This window comes from Crocodylus porosus, unplaced genomic scaffold, assembly GCF_001723895.1.
Source record: "Crocodylus porosus isolate Cpor-Errol unplaced genomic scaffold, CroPor_comp1, whole genome shotgun sequence".
In the NCBI taxonomy this organism is placed as follows: domain Eukaryota; kingdom Metazoa; phylum Chordata; order Crocodylia; family Crocodylidae; genus Crocodylus; species Crocodylus porosus.
In genome coordinates, this window is record NW_017728950.1 from 8,917,264 (window position 1) to 8,937,612 (window position 20,349).

A 20,349-nucleotide genomic window follows, 5' to 3' on the forward strand; every position below is an offset into this window, starting at 1 on the left:
TGTGTGTGTGTGTGTGTGTGTGTGTGCGCGTGCGTGCATGTTGGGCTTCCTGAGACGTGCCCAATTAGGTTCGTCACGGAACTTAAATGCTGCTGGAATCCAGAAATGAGGCAGAGTAGCACCTAGGTGAGAAACTGGTGCCTAATTTGCAAGGAGAGTTCTGGCCTGCACAGAAGCAGACCTTCAGGCCAAAAAAGGCAGGTACCTGGGGATGTTTTAGCAGCCTCCAGGGTTAGGTAGCTGGCCTAAGGCTGAGTTAGAATTTTTTTTTAATTTGGTTTGGATTTTGGTATCTAAGCCCTGTTGCAAGTATTTAAATGCTTTTTTGTATCTGGTCTTCAACAACTGTCTTACATTTGTGGTACCATAAGATACAACCTATTACTACGATAAACATTATTGTTTTTGAAGTTTGCTCATTTTATTTTGAACATTTTGATTGTAAATATTTTGAGCTGAACAAATGCTATGTTGCTTTCCAATGATGTAACTCCACTGCAAATCAATAGCAACACAGTTGTGAATCAGACTGCTAGCTAGAATTACTTTGGCCTTTGTTTTAGTATAAAAATGTATGGATTGCAGTCCATGAAGATGCAGGGCCTCTTCAATTTAGCACACTTACCGAATTCATACCACTGAATAGATCTCCTGACCCTACGTGAGCTGTATGAACAAAGTTTGTTGGTTCTCCAATCATGCTTCGGTCAATCCGCCGTCGCCTTTTCTGAAAAAGCAGATAACGTGTCCCAGTTATCACTGATTTCCAAGATAAGTAGCATCTGGATTCAATGTAAAATTAAATTTGTAGTTAGCAGTTAACTAACCAGTGAGCTATTAAATGTAATACAATATCAGAACCAAAATTCTTGATTGAGCAAAGCACCAAGTCATCAACAGTATCTTGGCATTAACCAAAGGGCATATGATAGATTATTTCATTCAGCAGATAAAGCAGTAAGCATGTTCTAGTATTAGATAGCTATATAGACAGCTGTGTATGCATAAGGAACTTTGCTATATTCCAATACATAATAAAACTACACATTTAACATTTTACACAAAACTAGGTCTATCTTTTTGTATTTGGCTTGCACATGCTGATGCACCAGATGTTTGGTTTAGAGAATCATTAAGCACCATTTGGCTGTCCATATAAAACAGCTAACTCCACAGAAGTCCTAAGCTGCCTCCAATATGAAATCACACAATTGTTTCTAAGGATACATTTTTCTCTCCATCAATTTACACAATGCAAACATATTGCCACAGAAGGCAGTATATTCAACTCACTTTTAGTCTGTGTAGTGATAAGACTATACCTTAGTATCACAGCACCAGATGTCAGATTACATCCAAGCAAACACTGACACCATATCTCTTCCAGCACAAGCTAGCAAAATTATTTTGATCTCAATTTCCCTTCTCACATATATTAACAAAAACTGAGGCAGAAAATCTAAGTAAATGATGAATTGTGGGCAGTCTAAATTCACCCTAATAAAGGCCACTTTGGCTCTCTGCCACAAGCCTGATGTTTGTATCTAAAGGAATAACATAGAATAGACTACAGCTGCCCTTATATCTAACACACAAATAGTCAGACCATGCTGTGACCTGCAGGCCACCCTCCTAGATTTAAAAAGGTAAGGAAAACTGTAGACTCTACCCCAAATATTTCGATTTTAGATAAAATGTACCACTAAACTGAACTTAAACCACTACAATTGTTCATAAGAAGCTAGTTGACCTCAACCAAACATTCCTCTTGTATACGTCCAGGTTTTCTCAGTTGCACATTTTAAAGGACCAGCATCTCGCCCTTTTTGGTCTATGATGAGATGCTAAGGCCACCTGCAGTTTTGGGTAGGGAGTTTACATGCCTCATCAGTGGGATTCAAGGCTATCAAAACATGGCCCCAACATGAGTCATTGTGAATCAAAGCCACAGCTGTGAGAATACATCAGAGGACACAGCCCAGTAAGAACAAGACATTTCTGGAATTAAAATCAAATCCATGAAAAACAAGCATTTTTCATGTACCCTCCTCCTATACTGGAACCAGTAATTCAGAAAAGCATTTTATGTGTTATTGTACAAGGTATTAGATGGCCAAAAGAAAAAGGCATGATTCTTAACCAGCCACATACTAAGTATCATCTACCTTGCACCCAAATGTTAGTGGGCTTCCTTACAGCAGACAAAGTGACAAAACTAGCCAAATGAAATAACCATTGCTATAAATATCTTTATTAAAGTATCTCGGGGCTATCAAGAGAAGTCTGAGTTGCCCATATGTGTTGTGTTTAATATATCTTAATACTTGCACTGGAGCACTATAGGTTCCATCTTAAATAGTTTAGTTTTATAAAATATAAATATAAAACTCACTAATCCTGAATCAATGCAATGAGCTCATTTAAGAACTGGGCTTCTCTTCAATAAAGTCTAAGTTATGAATGATAAACAGGTAGATGTACATGACTGAGCTGAGAGAAGAGAATTCCAGATTGCCTTTACACTTCTATTAGTTGAGAAGTGGCATCAGAAAATGCTTAAGGCTAGGTACAGATGCTACTCCTATTGTGCATTAAATCCCAGAAAGTGCTCTGAAGTCATAACTGAATAGATATTCATGGCTCTTAGAGTACTTTAAAATGGCTGAGGAAGCTTTAAGTTAACCCTTGATGGATGTGGTATTAGGCTAAAGTGCTTTCTGTTAAAGCACTTTTTTGAACGTCTGTACCACATCCATTGTGCTTCTTGTTAGGCTTGATTGCTGTGTCCGAGTGCTGGGCTCGCTCTAACCCCTTGGCTGTCACTAAGCTGAACCAGTGACAGCCCCTGATCCCAGCCCCACATCCTCCCTCTGGCCAGCTGTCAGCTGCAGCCTGGCAGAGGAGGGGAGAAGAGGGGTTCTGTCTTTGCAGCTGCCCCAGTCCCATGGTGCACTGCAGCCTGGCTGGGGAAGGCAGTGGGGGGGAAAGGGTCTGGCTGCAGCTGTTGAGAGGCTGGGATGGTGAGGGGGGAGAGGGAGCCCCCCTGCCACATGGAACAGCTTGTCCCCCTGGCCCCTCCAAGACCCTACGCAGCCATCTGCGGCTTCCTTCCCCCACCCCTGCCCTACTCGCTTGACAGATGCTGCGAGGAGCTGCAAGCACAGGGACTCCCTCCCACATCTGCCCCCCGAGCCACTGCTGAGGCATGTAGGAGTTCCCCCTGCCTGCTGCCTTGGCCAGTGTAAGCAGGCTTTGAGCCCCTCCACTGAACAGCAAATATCTCTTCAGTTTGCTCCTGCTCTAACTTACAGCGCAGGGGCTGGCAACCCCCAGCATATGTACCAGAGCATGGCATGCGAGACCATTTTGCTTGGAACTCGTCACAGCCAGCCTACCCTGGGCTCTGGCAGCTACTGCAGGCAGCAGGAAGGCTGCAAGCCCTCACACTGGCTGGCAGCAACTACTCAGAGCCCAGGCCAGATGTGTCAGACAGCCAGGAGGCTACAAACAGCTGTCAGGCTCGGCCGTAGCAGTGGGTACACATGTGCCTCCAGGTGGACAGAGGGGGAAAGGCCTGGGGCAGCACAACCCTGGCCCATTCCCTGCCATCTGCCCAGAGGCATGCATGTGGCTGCCACCGCCCTGGAGCCAGTGCCCCAGATTCAGTTGCAGCTATTTGCAGCCTCCCGACTGCCTGCTACAGCTGCCCAGAGCCCATTCCAGCTGTGGTAGGCAGCCAGGAGGCTGGAAACAGCTGCACTGGACTCCTTGGCAGTGTGGCTGCATGCACATCGCTGGCTGGGTGGGGCTGGCATTGCGCTGCCCCAGGCCCCTTCACCGCCATCTGCCCAGAGGTGCGCATGCACCCACCACTGCCACAGAGCCAAGCCAGGGCTCCAGAGCTCAGTGCAGCTGTTTGCAGCCTCCCGGCTGCCTGCCACAGATGGCATGGTCTCTGGCCAGCTGCAGTGGGCAGGCAGCAAACAGCTGCAACGGACTCTGGAGCCCCGACACCAGCTCCATGCCGGCTGCAATTGCACGTACACCTCAAGAGACAGTGTGGGGAAGAAGGCTGGGCAACACAACCCTGGCTGCTCCTTCACTGTCTGTGCAGCCACCATCAGGAACGAGGATTGGAGCTCTCATGGTTCCCCTGTGGTCTGCCCCTGGCATGCCAAGTCAAGGTGTGGGTCAGGGTTGGGGGGGGTTTGGCACTCTGACCCATTATAGTGCTCTCAGTGTTTGTAGAGAACCCCAAGAGACAGCAGAGTTTAACTTGTGTGTACAATGCAAAGTGATCAATACTTGAACAACTGCGTGTGTCAGATAATTTTTATTTTTAAAACTGAAGACGCTTGGGTGGAACTGATGATTCCATTGGAATATGCTCTTTTGTCAAAGTCAAATGCTTAGCAAACTTGGGTCGATAGTGAAGGAATTAAGTATGAAGGAAAACATTAAGACAATGCTGGAATATCAAATTTTCACTTTTTTTAAACTGAGAATTATTTCCCATTTGAAATGGACTACCTTTCAATAGTTTTATTGGGTATATTTTAACATAAAATAGAAGCTGGAACAAAAGGCAATTTATAAAGCCTTCAGGCATGTACAAACAAGTATTCATCTCAAAGAGGCCTAAATGGGTTCAAGTGACTTGGTTCAAAGTGAGGCATCAGGTGATATCAGGATCAGAACTTAGGTATTTTAAATCCCACTGTTCATTTTCAACAAAATTCCTATTTCCTATTTTTAGTGGTTGATCCTGCAACGTCTTTTGACAAACTCTTATTATATTTTCTATCCTCCTATGAATAGATTTTTAGTTCTTGATACTTTTTGGTAATATGACCCAAATATTCACAAATTTTAAGTAAGCTATTAAAATATTAATCTATTTTTAAAGCATCATTCTGTGAAATATTCAAGAATAAATGGTTGAAAAAAAATGTTGAGCCCCCTCAGAAGTTTTGCAATTACTATGCAGTTAGAATAGATACACTGAAACTCTATTAACTGCCATGGTAACTAGCATGCAAGACAAATAATTGATGTCCTTCCTGTTTTAAAATCCTTATTGTTCATCCCCCCACCCCCACGCGTATTGTCTGGTCCTTTTGAAGTACAAGACCAGGACTCATTAAGCCATGAACATTTGTATCATGTAACAAGATGATTTAAAAAATCCTGTTACAGTGGTGTAGGGTGTAGCCGTGTTGGTCTAAGGGCATAGGCAGACAAGTTTCTTTGCGTGAATCTGATATCATTTATTAGACCAACCTGAAAGCTTGCTTAATAATTGTTTTCCAACTATTTAAGTTGCTTTAATAAAAGATATCAGATTCACGCAAAGAACATTGTCTGCTTAAAAATCCTGTACATTTCATGAACTTGAGATCAGATGTGAGCTTAAAAGAAAGTCTAAATACAGTATGTGATGTGCTGGCACATAGTGAAATTAAAAGAGCAAGTTGTAAAAGCGTTTTTATGTTATTAAATAAAAACATAAATAAGGCTGTTTATAGCTCCATGGAAACTTGAAACTGAAATGTTTCTTTACCAGTCCTAGAACAAGATAAATATTAAACTGTATTTGTTTCACATTATAAAGTCAGAAGGTTTTCACAACTTTCAAGATTGTATCTAGAACAGTGATTCTCAATCAGGGTGCGCTGAGAATCTTTCAAGGGTGCTAAGGGGTGCCACAAACAAACATGATTCACAAGATAACCCCAGAGATTTCAAATAGAAATTGATAAGTTGTAGTCTTTTGGTGATCTTTGCAACAGAAAAAGTGCTCTATTATTTTTCTGTAGTCAAAAGAAGAGTGAAAACTAACAGCAGGCATTTGCAGAGGGGTGCCTCAAGTCTATCCAGGGGTGCCTTATGTTTAAAAAGGTTGAGATCCACTGATGTACAAGATAGGTTGAATTTCTTCAGCAGCACAGTAGCAGAAAGGGATCTCAGAGTCATTGCTGACTACAAGATGAACATGAGTCGTCAATGTGACAAAGCATTAACTGCACTTTATCATGCATTAGCATGTACATGACAAACAGGTCCAGGAAAGTGATACTTCCCCTATATGTGGCACTGGTCAGGCTGCAGTTGGAATACTGTACAAGATCAGTTTTGGGTGCCACAATTCAAGAAGGATGAACCTCAAGAGGATTCAGAGGAGGCCACTCATATGGTTAGGGGCCTGCAGGCAAAGCCCTATGAAGAGAGATTAAGGGCCCTGGATCTCTTCAGCCTTCGCAAGAGAAGGCTGAGAGGTGATCTTGTGGCTGCCTACAAATTCATATAGTGGATAGCAAGGAGTAAGAGATACTCTGTTTACCAGGGCACCCTTGCAGTAACTAGGAACAAAGGCCACAAACTGATGGAGAACAGATTTAGGTTAGATAACAGAAAGAACTTTATGGTGAGGGTTGTCAGAGTCTCGAATGGGTTTCCAAGGGTAGTGCTCTCTCCTACCATGGGGGTCTTTAAGAGAAGGCTAGACATGCACCTGGCTGGGATCGTCTAACCCCAATGCTCTTCCCTGCCCAGGGCATGGGGTTAGACTCTATGATTTGCTAAGGTCCCTTCTGACCCAAACATCTATGAATCTATTAATCTTTAGCAAACATCCAGTTAACAGTAACACTGCATTAATGTAAAACTTTCATACATATCTTTCCTCCTATATTTTTTCTTGTGTTCTTTGCATAGGTAACGAAATTACTCCTGTTCCTTTCAGCCCCTTTGTTCCCTCCCCAACACGTAATATTGTATGTTATTCCACATACAGGAGAGCAGCAGAAGCAGCATTTCTGCTTCAGTATAGGTGGTCTTCCAGTGAAACAAAGGTCTAGTGGTTAAGGAACTCAGAACACTGAGACTACCTAAAAATCACTGGGGATTTTGGTGCCCAAGTACTAAAATCTGGTCCTCATTTCCTCTTCTGCAAGCCAAGGATAACAATTCTTCCCAGCCTGAGAGGTGCTGTAGAGATAGGTATGGATAAATAAAGTACAGCAAACTAAAATGGAATAGGAACTGAGTGCATCTCAGCTGCTCTGCAGGAAGCAATCTATGTGACCTCTCTCACCCTGTGGTAAATGAAACCTAAGCTGTCGTAGCTTAGCCCTGTTTCACTGAATATTAAACTGCCCTACTTTAGCTTTCACTTACAGTTGGGTAAAAGCAGGCACATGGAGAATTATCATACATTAACTGCTCAGCAGTCAGCCCTTACCTCCTTTTAGCGTATAATTTGTTCACTTTTTCGTGCTCAGTAACTCCACTGAAGATTATGAGGTCCAGATACTAGGGCAGTAAGGACCATAAGTACCACCTCCAAATAACTAGAAACAGCAGGAGTACAGCTCTAACTATGTAGTCACCGTTACTGCTCAGATTGCAACACCATGTCAGAAGGACAGAAGGAAGACAAATGAGTTAACAGGATTAACAAAGAAATAGGATAAGGAACAGGGATAGGGAGGGGGGCAAAAGCAAAAAGCGTAAAAGTGAATTCCATGATCCTTAAATTAATTTTGTGTGTTGGTTCTGCAAGTCCCCTTACCCCTCCTCTTTCCTATTCAAACACCTGTACAGAGACAGTCTAGACAAAGTTTGAAGTCAGCTTAGGCTGGTTGATTGCCAAAGGAGCATTACTAAAGGCTGAAATGGGAGCTAACAAATAAAAATAATTCCAAAATTTGGACATTTCAATCTTGAGAGTATTTCAAAACTCCCACACACAAACTGAACAGTTACAAGTTATAACAGTTTACTTTTCTGGACTAACATACCAAAGAATAACATAGCAGGGACCATTAAATAAAAGCCAGGCAAGAGAAAGCGTGAGGTCAAAAGTATGGAGGTCATTTGTTTTACTTATATGCTCAAATAAATTGAATGTAAACAAAATCACTTACATAGAAGAGAAATGGAAGAATTCTTTAAAGAATAATTTTCTTGAATTGGGTTTATCATTTCATTACTGCTAGTTATGTATAGCATGTGAGATTTAAAACCAATCAATTTGGCATATTTCAGTGAACGAACAGGGAGGGTCCCAGAGTTCCACCGTCACAAAATAAGTTTAAATAGAGAACACATTTTCAAACACAGGCTTTTAGATTCATTTGGACATAGGGCAATGCTAAAATGACAGTAATTCAGCTTTAAAATGTGGGGTGGAATTACTGCTTGGGAGTAATCCAGTTTAACTGTTTGCACCTCTCCCACCATAAGAAGCTAAATCATATTGGTTCACCCCTTCCCCCACCTTCCTCCCTACAAATGAAATGAGGTAAAATTGTTGTGGCTTAACTGACTGCAGGAGATAAAGAACAGACTAAAACAAGTACAATGAATTCATGTGAACCAGGTTAAATCTCTTCTCTCTGTCTCCCCCCCACCCCTTAGGCAGTACAATTGTTTCATCTATCCACACCAAGAGATAAGATTTCTGAATCTGCTCTTTTAGTAGAGGACTACAGAAATGTTGTTGTGTGCCTGAAAAGAGCGGGGCAATTTAGGAGGATCTCCTGTAGTCTGGCAATCTTATTCTGAATTTTTCCAGAAAATAATTATGGAAGGAATTTAACACTTAAAGACGCAAAAGGAATGCAGAAATCATATCAATAGTAGCCTAAGTGCTCATCAAGAGCAAAGAAATATCTGGTGGAGTCACAGCAGAGACTGCTTAGAAAGCAAAAATGTTTTGAAAAAAAAGGGGGGGGGGAAGGAAAAACAAACAAAAACAAGTGCAGTATTTCAGCATGAAGATCAGGGCACCCCCCTGATGCACTGTGAGCTTATTAAAAAACCCATTAGGGATATTACGTTCTATTTTGCAACCTCTGGCAGTAGAAGCAGTAAAAAGCAGTACACCAAATTTAATCCCAAAAAAACGAATTCAAATCAGCTACGCACAAACATAAGGATTATCAACATAAAATAAGTCAGCGTTGCAAATGCATACTTTGACCTACAACACAGGGAACATTCAATTACCAACATATATTAAAAAGAAACAAACAGTCTCTTTGGTTTGTACTCACCTGCTTTTAATATAGGTATCAAAGACACTATACAATCATTATAAAAAAAATGGGGAGGGGGAGTGATTTAGGTATCTTTTCTAATTCCTGCTTCTTGATAAAAGTCTTCAAACTTTCTATATGTATGCATGCCAAAGCAAGTGTGACATGACTCTGAAATCTATGGTTTTGTAATGAAAAAGTATAGGCGTTTCCCCACCCCGCCCCACCCTTATCCCCACCCCTTTCCCCTCCTAGCTTTAACTTAGCCGTTTAGTAAGCAATAAAATGTGTTCTCTGCTTTATCTGAACCAGAATTTAAGAACAGATTAGTTGCAGACATGGTTTTAACTGCACCTTAAAATCTGGTTTAATTGAAGTGCTCACCACTTGATAGAATCAACCCCCTTGATACAGAAAGCAATCAATCTCAGCTGGAGAACCATCCATCTCTTCCTATGCACTAAGAGTACTGTTTAAAGAAAACATGATGTTGCAGGTCACAGATCAGGAATGTGCTGTATAAGCATGCAGAAGTATAGAAGCCAAGTTAAGAAATGTGAGGAGGATGGACAGGGTTATTGCCATAAACAAATGTTTTCTAAATCAGCGCATCTTTAGTTTTCTTGCCATCCACTTCACCATTTAGCCACTTATTTTTATAAAAAGGGCTCTGTGTAAAGCTACAAGTGTTCTACAAACAATAGTGCCAGTGCCTAATATAATTAAATGTTCTTTTGCCTTTTAAATCTTAGTATTTCTTTATTCTATCGCAAACAATTTAAGATATTGATTATATTTAGAAGTTATCTTAATCACTTAATATTTTCTTCCAAATTTTTTTAGCATTAACTATAACAAACCTGCTATCCTTATGTGTGTTTGTTCACTCTTTGCATCTTGCCAAGTTTCCATGTAAATGTATACAATTGGTTCTTAACTAAGCAATTAAGCAGTTAATTGAGAGGCTTAGAAGCCAGAAAGGTAAAACATGAGTGAGCATTTTAATTACTTCAATTCTCCCCAGCCAGGGTGGGCCCACAATTTTTTGGGGCCCCCTGCAAGAAATAGTTGTGGGGCTCCCTGCCACAAAGGAGTGGTTGGCAGTGGCTGGGGGTGGGAGGAGGGCAGCAGCTGGACACAGGGGGCCCTTTAGCTGCAGGGCCCCTGCGGCTGCAGGTTTCACAGGATAGGACAGGCCGGCCTTGTCTCCAGCTAACAGGGGGATAGTTTCACTGGTAAAAGGTTTTCTGAAGAGGGATGTTAAATTAGAGAAGACAAAGAGGTAACAGAAAATAGGAATTCTTGAGTATGTAAAATGCGTTCCCCACTGCAGGAAGAAACTAATTAAGTTTATTTTAGAAACCAGAGTATTGGTATAATGATATTCAGCCAATTTCCCTCTAATTTATTATCCATAAAAGTGTTTGGAATAGGATATGCTAGATTGGAAAGAAGTAACATTGTACTGCCTTCATCCTATCTCAGTTTTAGTGCTTAAGGCTAGGGACAGAAATTACACATAAACCGGGTATAAGTGATTAGAAACTGGTTCAAATCTGTAATACAACAGAAGTTCAGTGTACATAAACCACTTCCGAAGTGGCTGAAACTGTCTGCTCCAGCCAAGCAGAGAGGCATACTCTAGCACTCCCTGGCTTTCGGCCAGAGCCACTACCAGCATGTGGCTGCGTTTGCAGAATCAAAAGTGAATGTCTGTTAACTTGCTTATCGGTTCAATCTATGCAGCTTAGACTAATCTGCAAAGACTGAATCAATTCAGCCTCAGGCCTTTTGAGTGTCTGTACTTAGCCTGAATGACTGATCCAGCTTGCCAGGATTCAAGAAAAATGCCCGGAGACTTTTCTTATTTATACAGGAAATTGGTGTGATGCAATACATGAAGAAAACAACAAAATGTATGGCATAATTAAAGCATGATCATCATCACTACTCTGTACACATTTATCTAATTATCTATGGGTGAGAAGTCCTGGTTCAATGTTGTCAACCTTTTTGTCCTAGTCTGCAAGGCTGTATCTCCAATAGATTGCTAAAAGTAATATTTTGGTTGTTCTGTTCAAATATTTTGTTGGTTCCCATTAACAATTCAAAGTTTACCATATGGGTATATGTGCAGGACAACTGCATGGTGAGGATGTTTTTATTTTACTCAAAACAAGACAGATCATATTAGAGACATCTAAATATATTCCAAGTCATACCAGCCTTAAAAATACCACACACATACACAAGCCTCATGTGCCAGCACCTAATCTAAGGTTTAGTAATCATCTAAGGTTTAGTAATCAATTCCACATTCCAAAAAATATTTTTCAATTGCATAGCAGCCTCTTCCTTGATCTATGGTAATTCTATGGAAAACATTAACCAGGATGGCTTGTAGGAGGTGGCTAACCCAGATCAGCTGTATATGAGCAGTGATACTGTTCCAAAAATACTGTCATCTTGGAGGTTCCTACAGCACATAAGACTGAATAAATGGATCATAGTTAAAATGACAGCAACGATATCTTTGAGTCAGCAATATGCACTGGTGACTTAGGGGCTGAATAGGGTTGGATTAATTTTCTTTTAAAATGTTTATTATTGTAATAAAGCTGGCTTATCATTACAGGCACTAGACTAATTTGATACTGATAATTCCACTTTGAAATTTAGTTCTGGATTTAATAAATTTACTTGTTAACTTACTGGAGGGAAGCTTCTGTCTGTGAACAAGGAGACAACAATCAATGAGAAGTGTTGAATTATTCTTCATTATATTGTTTCCTTTAATATTTGTTTTTATGTCTATGAATACAGCTATAAAAAGAGGGAATGTGACAGATGACATTACATCCAACAGTTTGTTTTGGCAAGGCAGTGTGGTGGAGGGCTATTTGAACCTGTGACCACTAAAAACTAAATGGATTTGAAACCATGCTCCATGAAATGAGTCAATTTCTCATGCTGCCCAACTACTTCACTCACTGATGGCCTGGTAAGACCACCCAGTTTAGGAGGTAAGAAGTGATTTAATTTCCATTCTAGTAGAAGTGATTTAATCTCCATTCTAGCTCTATTTAAGCCTGCCATTTAAATAACAGCAGGGTAATTTGAGCATAATAAATCTCACTAATCGGATGCTTACCCACATGTTCTAATCCTTTCAAAATCTTTTCTTATTTTGGCAAATGCATAATATCTCACCATGCCAGGACTGCCATTGCTGACCTGCAAGGAGACTAGGGCAAGTAGTCAAATGGAACTCTCCTCTGCTCCTCTTTGTACTTATTAAACTAACGGATTTATTTTAATGTGGCGGACTAGCATTCCCTACAAGTACATTGGCAAGGGCCACCAATACAATCGCTAAGTAAGACTGATACATTTGCCATATATATTTTTTTTTTTTTACCTTAAAAGAAAATGGGGTATTTGACTTCCTCTCAAAGTTAACCCCCAAAGTAGAAATACTCACTTGATTGGGATTTTTGGTGCCATTTGTTCTGGCATAATTTTAGGTTAATCAGCAGTGACAGGAAACTTTTCCTTTCTTGTTAAATCTCTTTCTTTGAAGGATCTTTTGCACCAAATCAAAACATTTGAGCTATTGCTTCTCCTAGTCAAAGGATACAAAAAGGCCTATTGAGCTGTCCATGACATTGTCTTTTCAAATAACTGGGTTTTCTGGTTTGGTATTTAAGAATTCAACTGAAACTACCAGCACTAGGAAAAGATAAGTCTGAGAACCAAGTATGAAGCTAAGATAAGGCTTCATGCAAGGGTAATATGATACCTAATCATTTCAGGGTGTGGATTCAGACTCTTATAAAAGGAACTGAACCTGATTTTCTCTTTTCTTTGATTGGGTTAGAAAACAAAAAAACCCATGGAGACCTGTATGAAATGGGAAGCATCAAATCACACCTTAGGACAGGGGTCAGCAACCCCTGGCACGCGTGCCGAGCATGGCACACCAGGCCATTTTGCTCGGCATACCACCACCAGCCCAGGCTCTAAGCAGCTGCTGCCAGCCATGGAGCCCAGGGTGCTCCCAGCAGGCAGCTGGGAGGCTGCAAGCCCTGGTGCAAGCAGACTGGGACCCATGGGCTGCCTGCAGCTAGGAGCCCGCAAACAGCTGCTCTGGGCTCCAGCATGTCGGCACTCCGGCACCTTCCAAGGTAGACATTGTAGTTTTTTTGGCACTCCGGCCAAAAAACATTGCCTACCCCTGCCTTAGGAGCTTTGCGCCTCTTTTCTGCTGGTCCACTGTATGCTATTCTGTTCCAAATCTCTCTCTGGCAAGTGAATAACAAAGAAAATGTGTCACTAATGATCATGACAGGGCCATTCCCAGTGAAGAGATGTGGGTTGTTTATTGCAGGCAAGCTGTGGCCTGAGGATCAATCTTAGCTCCAATTGATATTTTTCCCAAGGGGCCATGGAGATGATCTACAGCAGTTGTGCTCAACCTCCAGCCCACAAAGCCATGTCATTTGGCTTGTGGAGCTCCTCACGAGTCTGGAAATTTGGTGATGTCAGAACATGGGTTGGGCTGCCACATGGTCAGATCTGGCGCACAGGGTCAGGCCTGCAGACCAGTCCCATACTATTCATCTGCCCAGCCTGCAGGGCCCAAATATTGAGCACCACTGAACTAGAATATAGATGAAGCATCTTCCTGCCCCAGTTGTTGTCAGATTGAAATCCCTAGTTTCAGTTCTTTATTTATCCTTTTTTACCCTTTAAAGTGCTTTTCTCCCTAAATAAATGCTAGACACCTGCAGTTTTTTTAAAACAAGAGGATGAGATATTGTTATATTCACATGATACCAGCAGCTGGAATTTAAGAAAATCCACCAAGTACTGTAAAACCCAGCCATCACAAAACCCCGTATCCAGAGTTCACATATTAGAAATATAAAATGTTCAGACTGAACACACTAACTTTTCGGAGATTTATACCATTACTTAGTTACTATGCAAAAGTTCTTCAGAGGATCCTCTTCTTTCATTTTTAAGTAAAGGATCGTACATGATACATTAACAATTTCAGTTATTGTCCATAGAAGTAAAAGTGCTGATGTACACTAACAAGTCATACATGAACAATGAGGAGACACAAATTCTTCTCACTTAGTAGCCCACATTAAACAATTTATAGTTTTCAACAATAAAAGATTTTATAATGGAGGAAATATTATTCTTATTTTCCTGAATCACAGAGAACTAATGACAAAGAAGTAGAACTTTAAATAACTTGTCAAGTATTTTTGCAATAACCCTACCATGTAATACATTATAAATAAGCAACAGAATTGATAAACACAGGTTTATCAAGGTTGATAAACACATTCAAAACACTCCCTCTTTTCTTCACTGCTACATCCGAGGAACAAATGGACTCCAAAATGATAATGGCTGGGGGATTTCAGTCCGACAATGATGTTCTCGATACCACTGTGGTTCAGGAGTCTACTTTAAATATCAGCAAGAGCATCCTTTTCTCACTTCCTGGCTTTTACAAGCTGAAGACATAAGTCGCTTTTCACAAGAGATGCATGTAGAAAGTAGGCTATCTTGAGGATCTTCTGCTAGCTATATTTTAGAAAGTTATGAAAATTTACTAGACTCTGGGACAAAGGAAACTGAATTCTGTATTTATTCTTCTTTGACAGAGAGACAGGTTGAACAGAGCAAGCAGGCATGTCAACATCACATCTGGCTCTTATAAAACTTACTGAGGATTCAAAATGTAGCCACACTCTTTAAGCATACCAGAGACTGTGACTCTTGTTTCCCTTTAATAACTATTGATATTACAGTAGCTTCATAGATCCTGATCAAGATCAGAGCTGTGTTAAGAGCAGGGGCAGTGCTCTGATGGTATGGCATGACAGTCTAATGCACTGATGCTTGATAGGCCACTTGATAGGCTAACTCAAAGTAGTTATTTTTTAGTTCATGGCTAAATGCACATAACCCAAATGCATGGTATGATCGGAGGTTGGGGAGATGTGAGGTTATGCTGTAACTAGAAGGGAGAGGTTTAACTGACAACTACAAAAAAAGAATGGATTAAACAGCTAAAAATGCCAGTGCAAGAACTTAACTTCAAAGCAATTTACAGATTTTCCTTGGTGCACAATATAGATAATCTTTTCTGATTACCAGTGTACTAGGTGCTTTGATAACACATTATAACACATTTCGGCTTGTTTCAGGTTTTAGAACTTGTTCTAAAATGCTTATTCTAGAACCGTTTGAATACTGTAGATCATATGAATTTTTATATCAGTCTGGCCTAGAATATTTTCCTTTATACATTGATGCAAGTTGAAAGATAGGCCTTCTAAACGGAATAGTAATGCATTTGATAACTTTCTGAACTCTCATTCACAAGGAACTAGCGATTCAGAGCCACAAAATCAGAAACAAATAGGTAAAAAGAATATTCCAAAATATGAAGGTCATGTTTGTCCAATCTTGCAGCCCAATTAAAAAAATATATCTTTGTATCAAATTAAGCATTTTACTTCATAAGTGAAGACCTCTCAGGGACTGCACACTGTTTGTGTGTCAAATAGCTCCTTTGTTTTTAGCCAATTCAGCACATCCCCACCTTATGGATTCTTTTGAAGTGTGCTTTTTCTAAACTGTTTACACAATATTCCATTATATTATGGTGGTGTTACTCATCACATGACAAAATGGGCAATTTCAGGCTATGTTTTCTAAATAAACAGGAAAATTTGCCAGATGAGGTCAGATGACTCCTGAAGACAATAGATCTTTTAAGAAACGCTTAGGTCAAACATTAAAAAGAATCTTTGCCTTCTAATGGACTAAATAGGCTTTGTTCGAAACATGTAATAAAAACGCATGTCATAACTGCTTCCTAAACTTAGAAACCACCATATTTTCTACAATTAATTTGGCAACAATCACAATTATTCTTTTTTTCATTTTTTACTCCTCTAATATACATTTTGACCTCATTTAATGATAATTAGCTGCTTAATGCAACTAAACCTGTTTTTTCTTTTTCTCCTTGTTATGAAAAAAATAAAATCTTGGTTCTCTGACACCTTACACATAATTTCTCAGTATGTTCAGACAAGCCACAGTCTTGATGTAGTTGATCCTGTAACCATAGTTGAGGAAGCAACTGCACACATGCAGAGAAATGATAAAGCAGACAAAATTACGATTCATTTGTAGAACAGCAATGGCAAGCTGAACCTAAATCCTGTAAGGTTTCAAGCCTGTGCACTTTTATTACATAGAGATGGACAAGAAATAACAGTGGACATGAAGTGGAAGACAAGAATATGGAGAAAAAGGTAGAGAGCAGTTAATAACACCATGTTTTACACACACACACACACACACACACACACGTAAATGATAAATGCATCACCTCTGCTGCTATTTAGTTGAGTTCAGGCCACAATTTTAAAGAAATGTTGGCACTTGAAAATACAAACATGCAATTAGTATTATTTTCATAAGTGCTTCTGGAAAATCTCAGTAGACACCTAAATATTTTTAAAAATGGATTCCCAAGTATTTAAAAAAACCCACAAAAATAACATCATGTTAAATTTTAAATCTCTTTCCTGAACCTCTGTTCAAAGTAACACAGGAAATATTAGGGTGGTCAACTGGCATGATAAAGAGTTACAACTCCATGACAGGATGTGCGTTAGTCTTTACAACACGAAACTCTTCCTATTCAATCAAATAAATGTCAACCCTGCCTGGAAAGCACACAAAAGCAATCAATTAGCCTCAGACATTTGTATACTGAAATCCTTTCAGTTTAAGAAGCTGGATAGCCAAAATCTGCAAAGATTCTAATGCAGGGGTTGGAAACAGTTTTGGGTAGAGTGCCAAAAACACTCGCAAACTTGACTTGAAAGATGTTGGCATGCCAGGGGCAGACAGTGGGGAAGCCACAATGGGACCGATCCTTGTTGTTGCAGTGCAGCCCCGGCCCTGGCCTCGGCCCCTTCCCCGAGGCATGAGTGCCAAGCAAAATGTCTTTGCATGCCACATGTGCTGCAGGTTGCCTACCCTTGTTCGAACATGTCTGTGTATACATACACATCCACATAGTAGTATGTACACAGATAAGTCGTAGTGGGCACATAAAATATATCTACAGTCTCCAAAATGAGAAACGTCTGTATAAAGCAAGAATAGAAACTTCTTAAATAATAAGTCAATGCTGCATCCAAGCAATTGTGGAGGTTTAATGGAACACGAACAGTGAGAGCAGTAGTATTACCCTTTAGGTACCTTTCAGCAAACCTCCCTTCTTCTGAACTCAAACATCTCACTCAAGCAATGCAGTCCCCCTCCGCCCCCCTTTTTCTTTAATAATTTTAATTTGCCACATACACATTGGAAAAAAACCCCCTAAAGTAGCCATTTGGATCCTTGCTTTTGTACTGTGTTGTTTTTCTCCTCAGGGCCTCTCTACATGGAGAAGTTACATCAAATTCAGTTTATTTTGCTTGTATTAAGATGCATTGTATCCACACTGTTTCTTTAAAAAAGAAAAAAAAAACCTTTTGGAGTCTTAAGTCACAGTAACTAATCTTCTTTGGAACACAACTCCATTCCACAGTATGTCTGCATGTCTTATGCTTCATATGGACACATTCTTAACTTGTCTCTTGGCAGTCTTTTCACTGCTGTCCTATACTACATTGTTTCACCTGGAATGGCCTGTTTTTATACCCTTTCCTCTGTTCCAGATATCATCTGCACATTCAAGTGCTAGCATTTAGGCCTTGTCTAAGTTGCATGAAATACAACAAACACTTATCACATGAACCGTTCACTGATGAGAAGAATTCTGCCTTGGCCTGAGACAACACTACCTATTCTTCACTCCTTCAAATCACTCCCCACTATCCACACAGGGTAAACTACTCCCTTTCTTTTGTCCAGTCAAAGGCTTCATAAGCCAGAGAAGCAGCAATAACTCTAGGTCTTCCAGAGCAGCAGGAGGAAAGAAACAGAACAAAAACAAAAACACAAACACAACTCTATTATTATCTGTAGCCATTTGAGAAGAAAATCTTGTTTCACTTGTTTGTTCCAGAAAAACATGCTCAAGCTTCTGAAGAGCCTGGCCATGGGTCTTTTTAGTGTCTAAACCATGCCACACTAATACTCTTCCATGGAAATCAATCGCACAGTTCTTGCTAAACCCTCATGTCTGATAAGACTGTGGCCTGGCACATATGGTTTCCATCATTGGGACCAACATGGTTCAGAAATCCGACTGACACAAAGCTGTCAACCTCCTTACCAAACTTTGACCTACCACTTTGAGAAGCATTGCAACTCTTCAAGACAACAGTTGACATAGGTGATCTAGGAAACCCTAACCAAATTAGATAAGAATAGTAGCAACTGAGGGTCACCAGTTTCTAAATGGATGGCATCATGCTCTCCACACCTAGAGGGAATGATGATTCCCATGCTTGTGTTCTGCAGGTACAGCTCAGATGAGTGCTGAAAAGATCTTGGAGCCAGTTGCTCTGGTCATCCTATTTCTGCAGTGTCAGGATTAGGAATGATTCAATTGTCCTCTGTCAGTCACTGCTGGTGGTCAAGATCACAAGTAATAACCTGTTCAGTGATATGACCCCAGATAAAGGTCTTGCAGAAGTCATTTCTCTATTTCATTCCCCTGCTTTCCTCCTCCTCCACTTGCAGCATTATGCTACAGTTCTCAAAGCCCTCTGAAGTTGTTGACTTAAATCCACCTTCCCATCCAACTAAAAATGTGCATTCATTGTCCTCTTCAAATTAATGATTGTCATGCTCATGACACTCAGCAATGTTATCCATGCTGTTTGACAGCAGTTCAAACATAGTTCTGACTAAATACAGATGAACTGCTGTATGAAATGACTAAATAGAATTGAATAATGAAGGTCTGTTAATTTGATCCCAAATCCCAGAATTCCTGTTGGTTCCACCCACATATCATCCACTAGCCACTGTGAGAAGAGACAAACAGCAGAGCACTGGGGTCCATCTGCCTGTTAACACAGCATGGTTAATCCAGAATACCAGAGAACTGTGTGGATACAATAATTTACAAGGCAAGGACATTAAACAGCCAAAGTGGCATGAATGTGCCCCCATTTGATACAATCAATTTGGTATACATAGAGTGACCACACCAACCTGCTTTAATCTCCCTAGGGAAACATGCCCTTAGTAACTGCACTGGCTTTACCCCTTTATTTAGTTATTTATTTATCTGCATTTTATTTGGCTTTTCTTTGTTTTGCTTTCCAAATCTTCCATTGCAGCCTGGAAGGACAGAATCACCATTCAGAATCTCCTTCCTGAAGACCATTTGACCATGACCAATTTCTTTGTTACTGCTCTTTGCCCATACTGCACCAAGGACTCCTCTTTGCCCATACACCATGCAACTCTTGATCTGTGGAATAGTATCACATCCCTCCCAGCAGCAACTGGAAATCTCTCTGGTGAAGCTGGAGCTCCACTATTTTCAAAAACCCAGAGTGGGAATAAAGCCTTAACTGGTAGCCTCCTATTTATATATAGCGTTAAAGCTAATTTGCGAAGTTTCATTTCCTATAATACTTCCCAGTTTCTTAAGTCTGTTGCTAAATACAATACACAACTGTGATTATAAATGTTCAGACTGCTCCTACTTAACATGGTAGCAGATGCTAGAAAAGTTCATTTTTCACACTTCCAAGATCAGGGAGCTCTACAGCTGGCTCTGTTTGCAAATAGCTCTTCAAGCTCTATCACATTCCTTCAATTAGGGATTGGTGCACTAACAGTTCAGAACCAGTATCCATCATGGACTTCTCTCTCTAGCTGCAGTGGTTCTCCTTCCTTCCCTCTAGTATTAGTAGCCCTAGACAAAGCTACTAATTGTTTAACTGACTACGAAGAAGGCAAACAGAAATGAGTGAGGAGCCCATATTTACATGAGCTCCGTGCCAAGAATTTGAGCCAGGAAGAAAGGGAGCAAAGGAAGATGTCAGTGCTGCAGAATCTCAATCAGCTCCACTGCCACCTACTAGTGGGTGCCTCAAGTTGCACATGACCACTTCCCAACTATACCATCAGCTGGCTCTTGATGTGGACGAGAGGCAGCCAGCACCAAGCACTGGTTAACTATTCAAGACAAAGAGAAACATTCATACTGGAAGGGAAGAGGGAAAGCAGGAACATGGGAAGGGAAGAAAATAAATTCAAGGACAATTTCTCAAAGAAGCCAAGGGCAGGAAGTCTGTAGGGT

At 40.5% G+C, this 20,349-nt stretch overlaps 1 protein-coding gene across 1 annotated transcript in view; it reads right to left on the bottom strand.

The window, feature by feature from the left end:
• CDC42SE2 (CDC42 small effector 2) overlaps nucleotides 1-20,349 on the bottom strand; it is a 50,757-nt gene that overhangs the window by 7,702 nt on the left and 22,706 nt on the right. Inside the window, exon 2 of the mRNA XM_019555288.1 lies at nucleotides 626-727. Within this exon, the coding sequence (XP_019410833.1) occupies nucleotides 626-727 (102 nt within the window). The remainder of the gene's footprint in view (nucleotides 1-625; nucleotides 728-20,349) is intronic.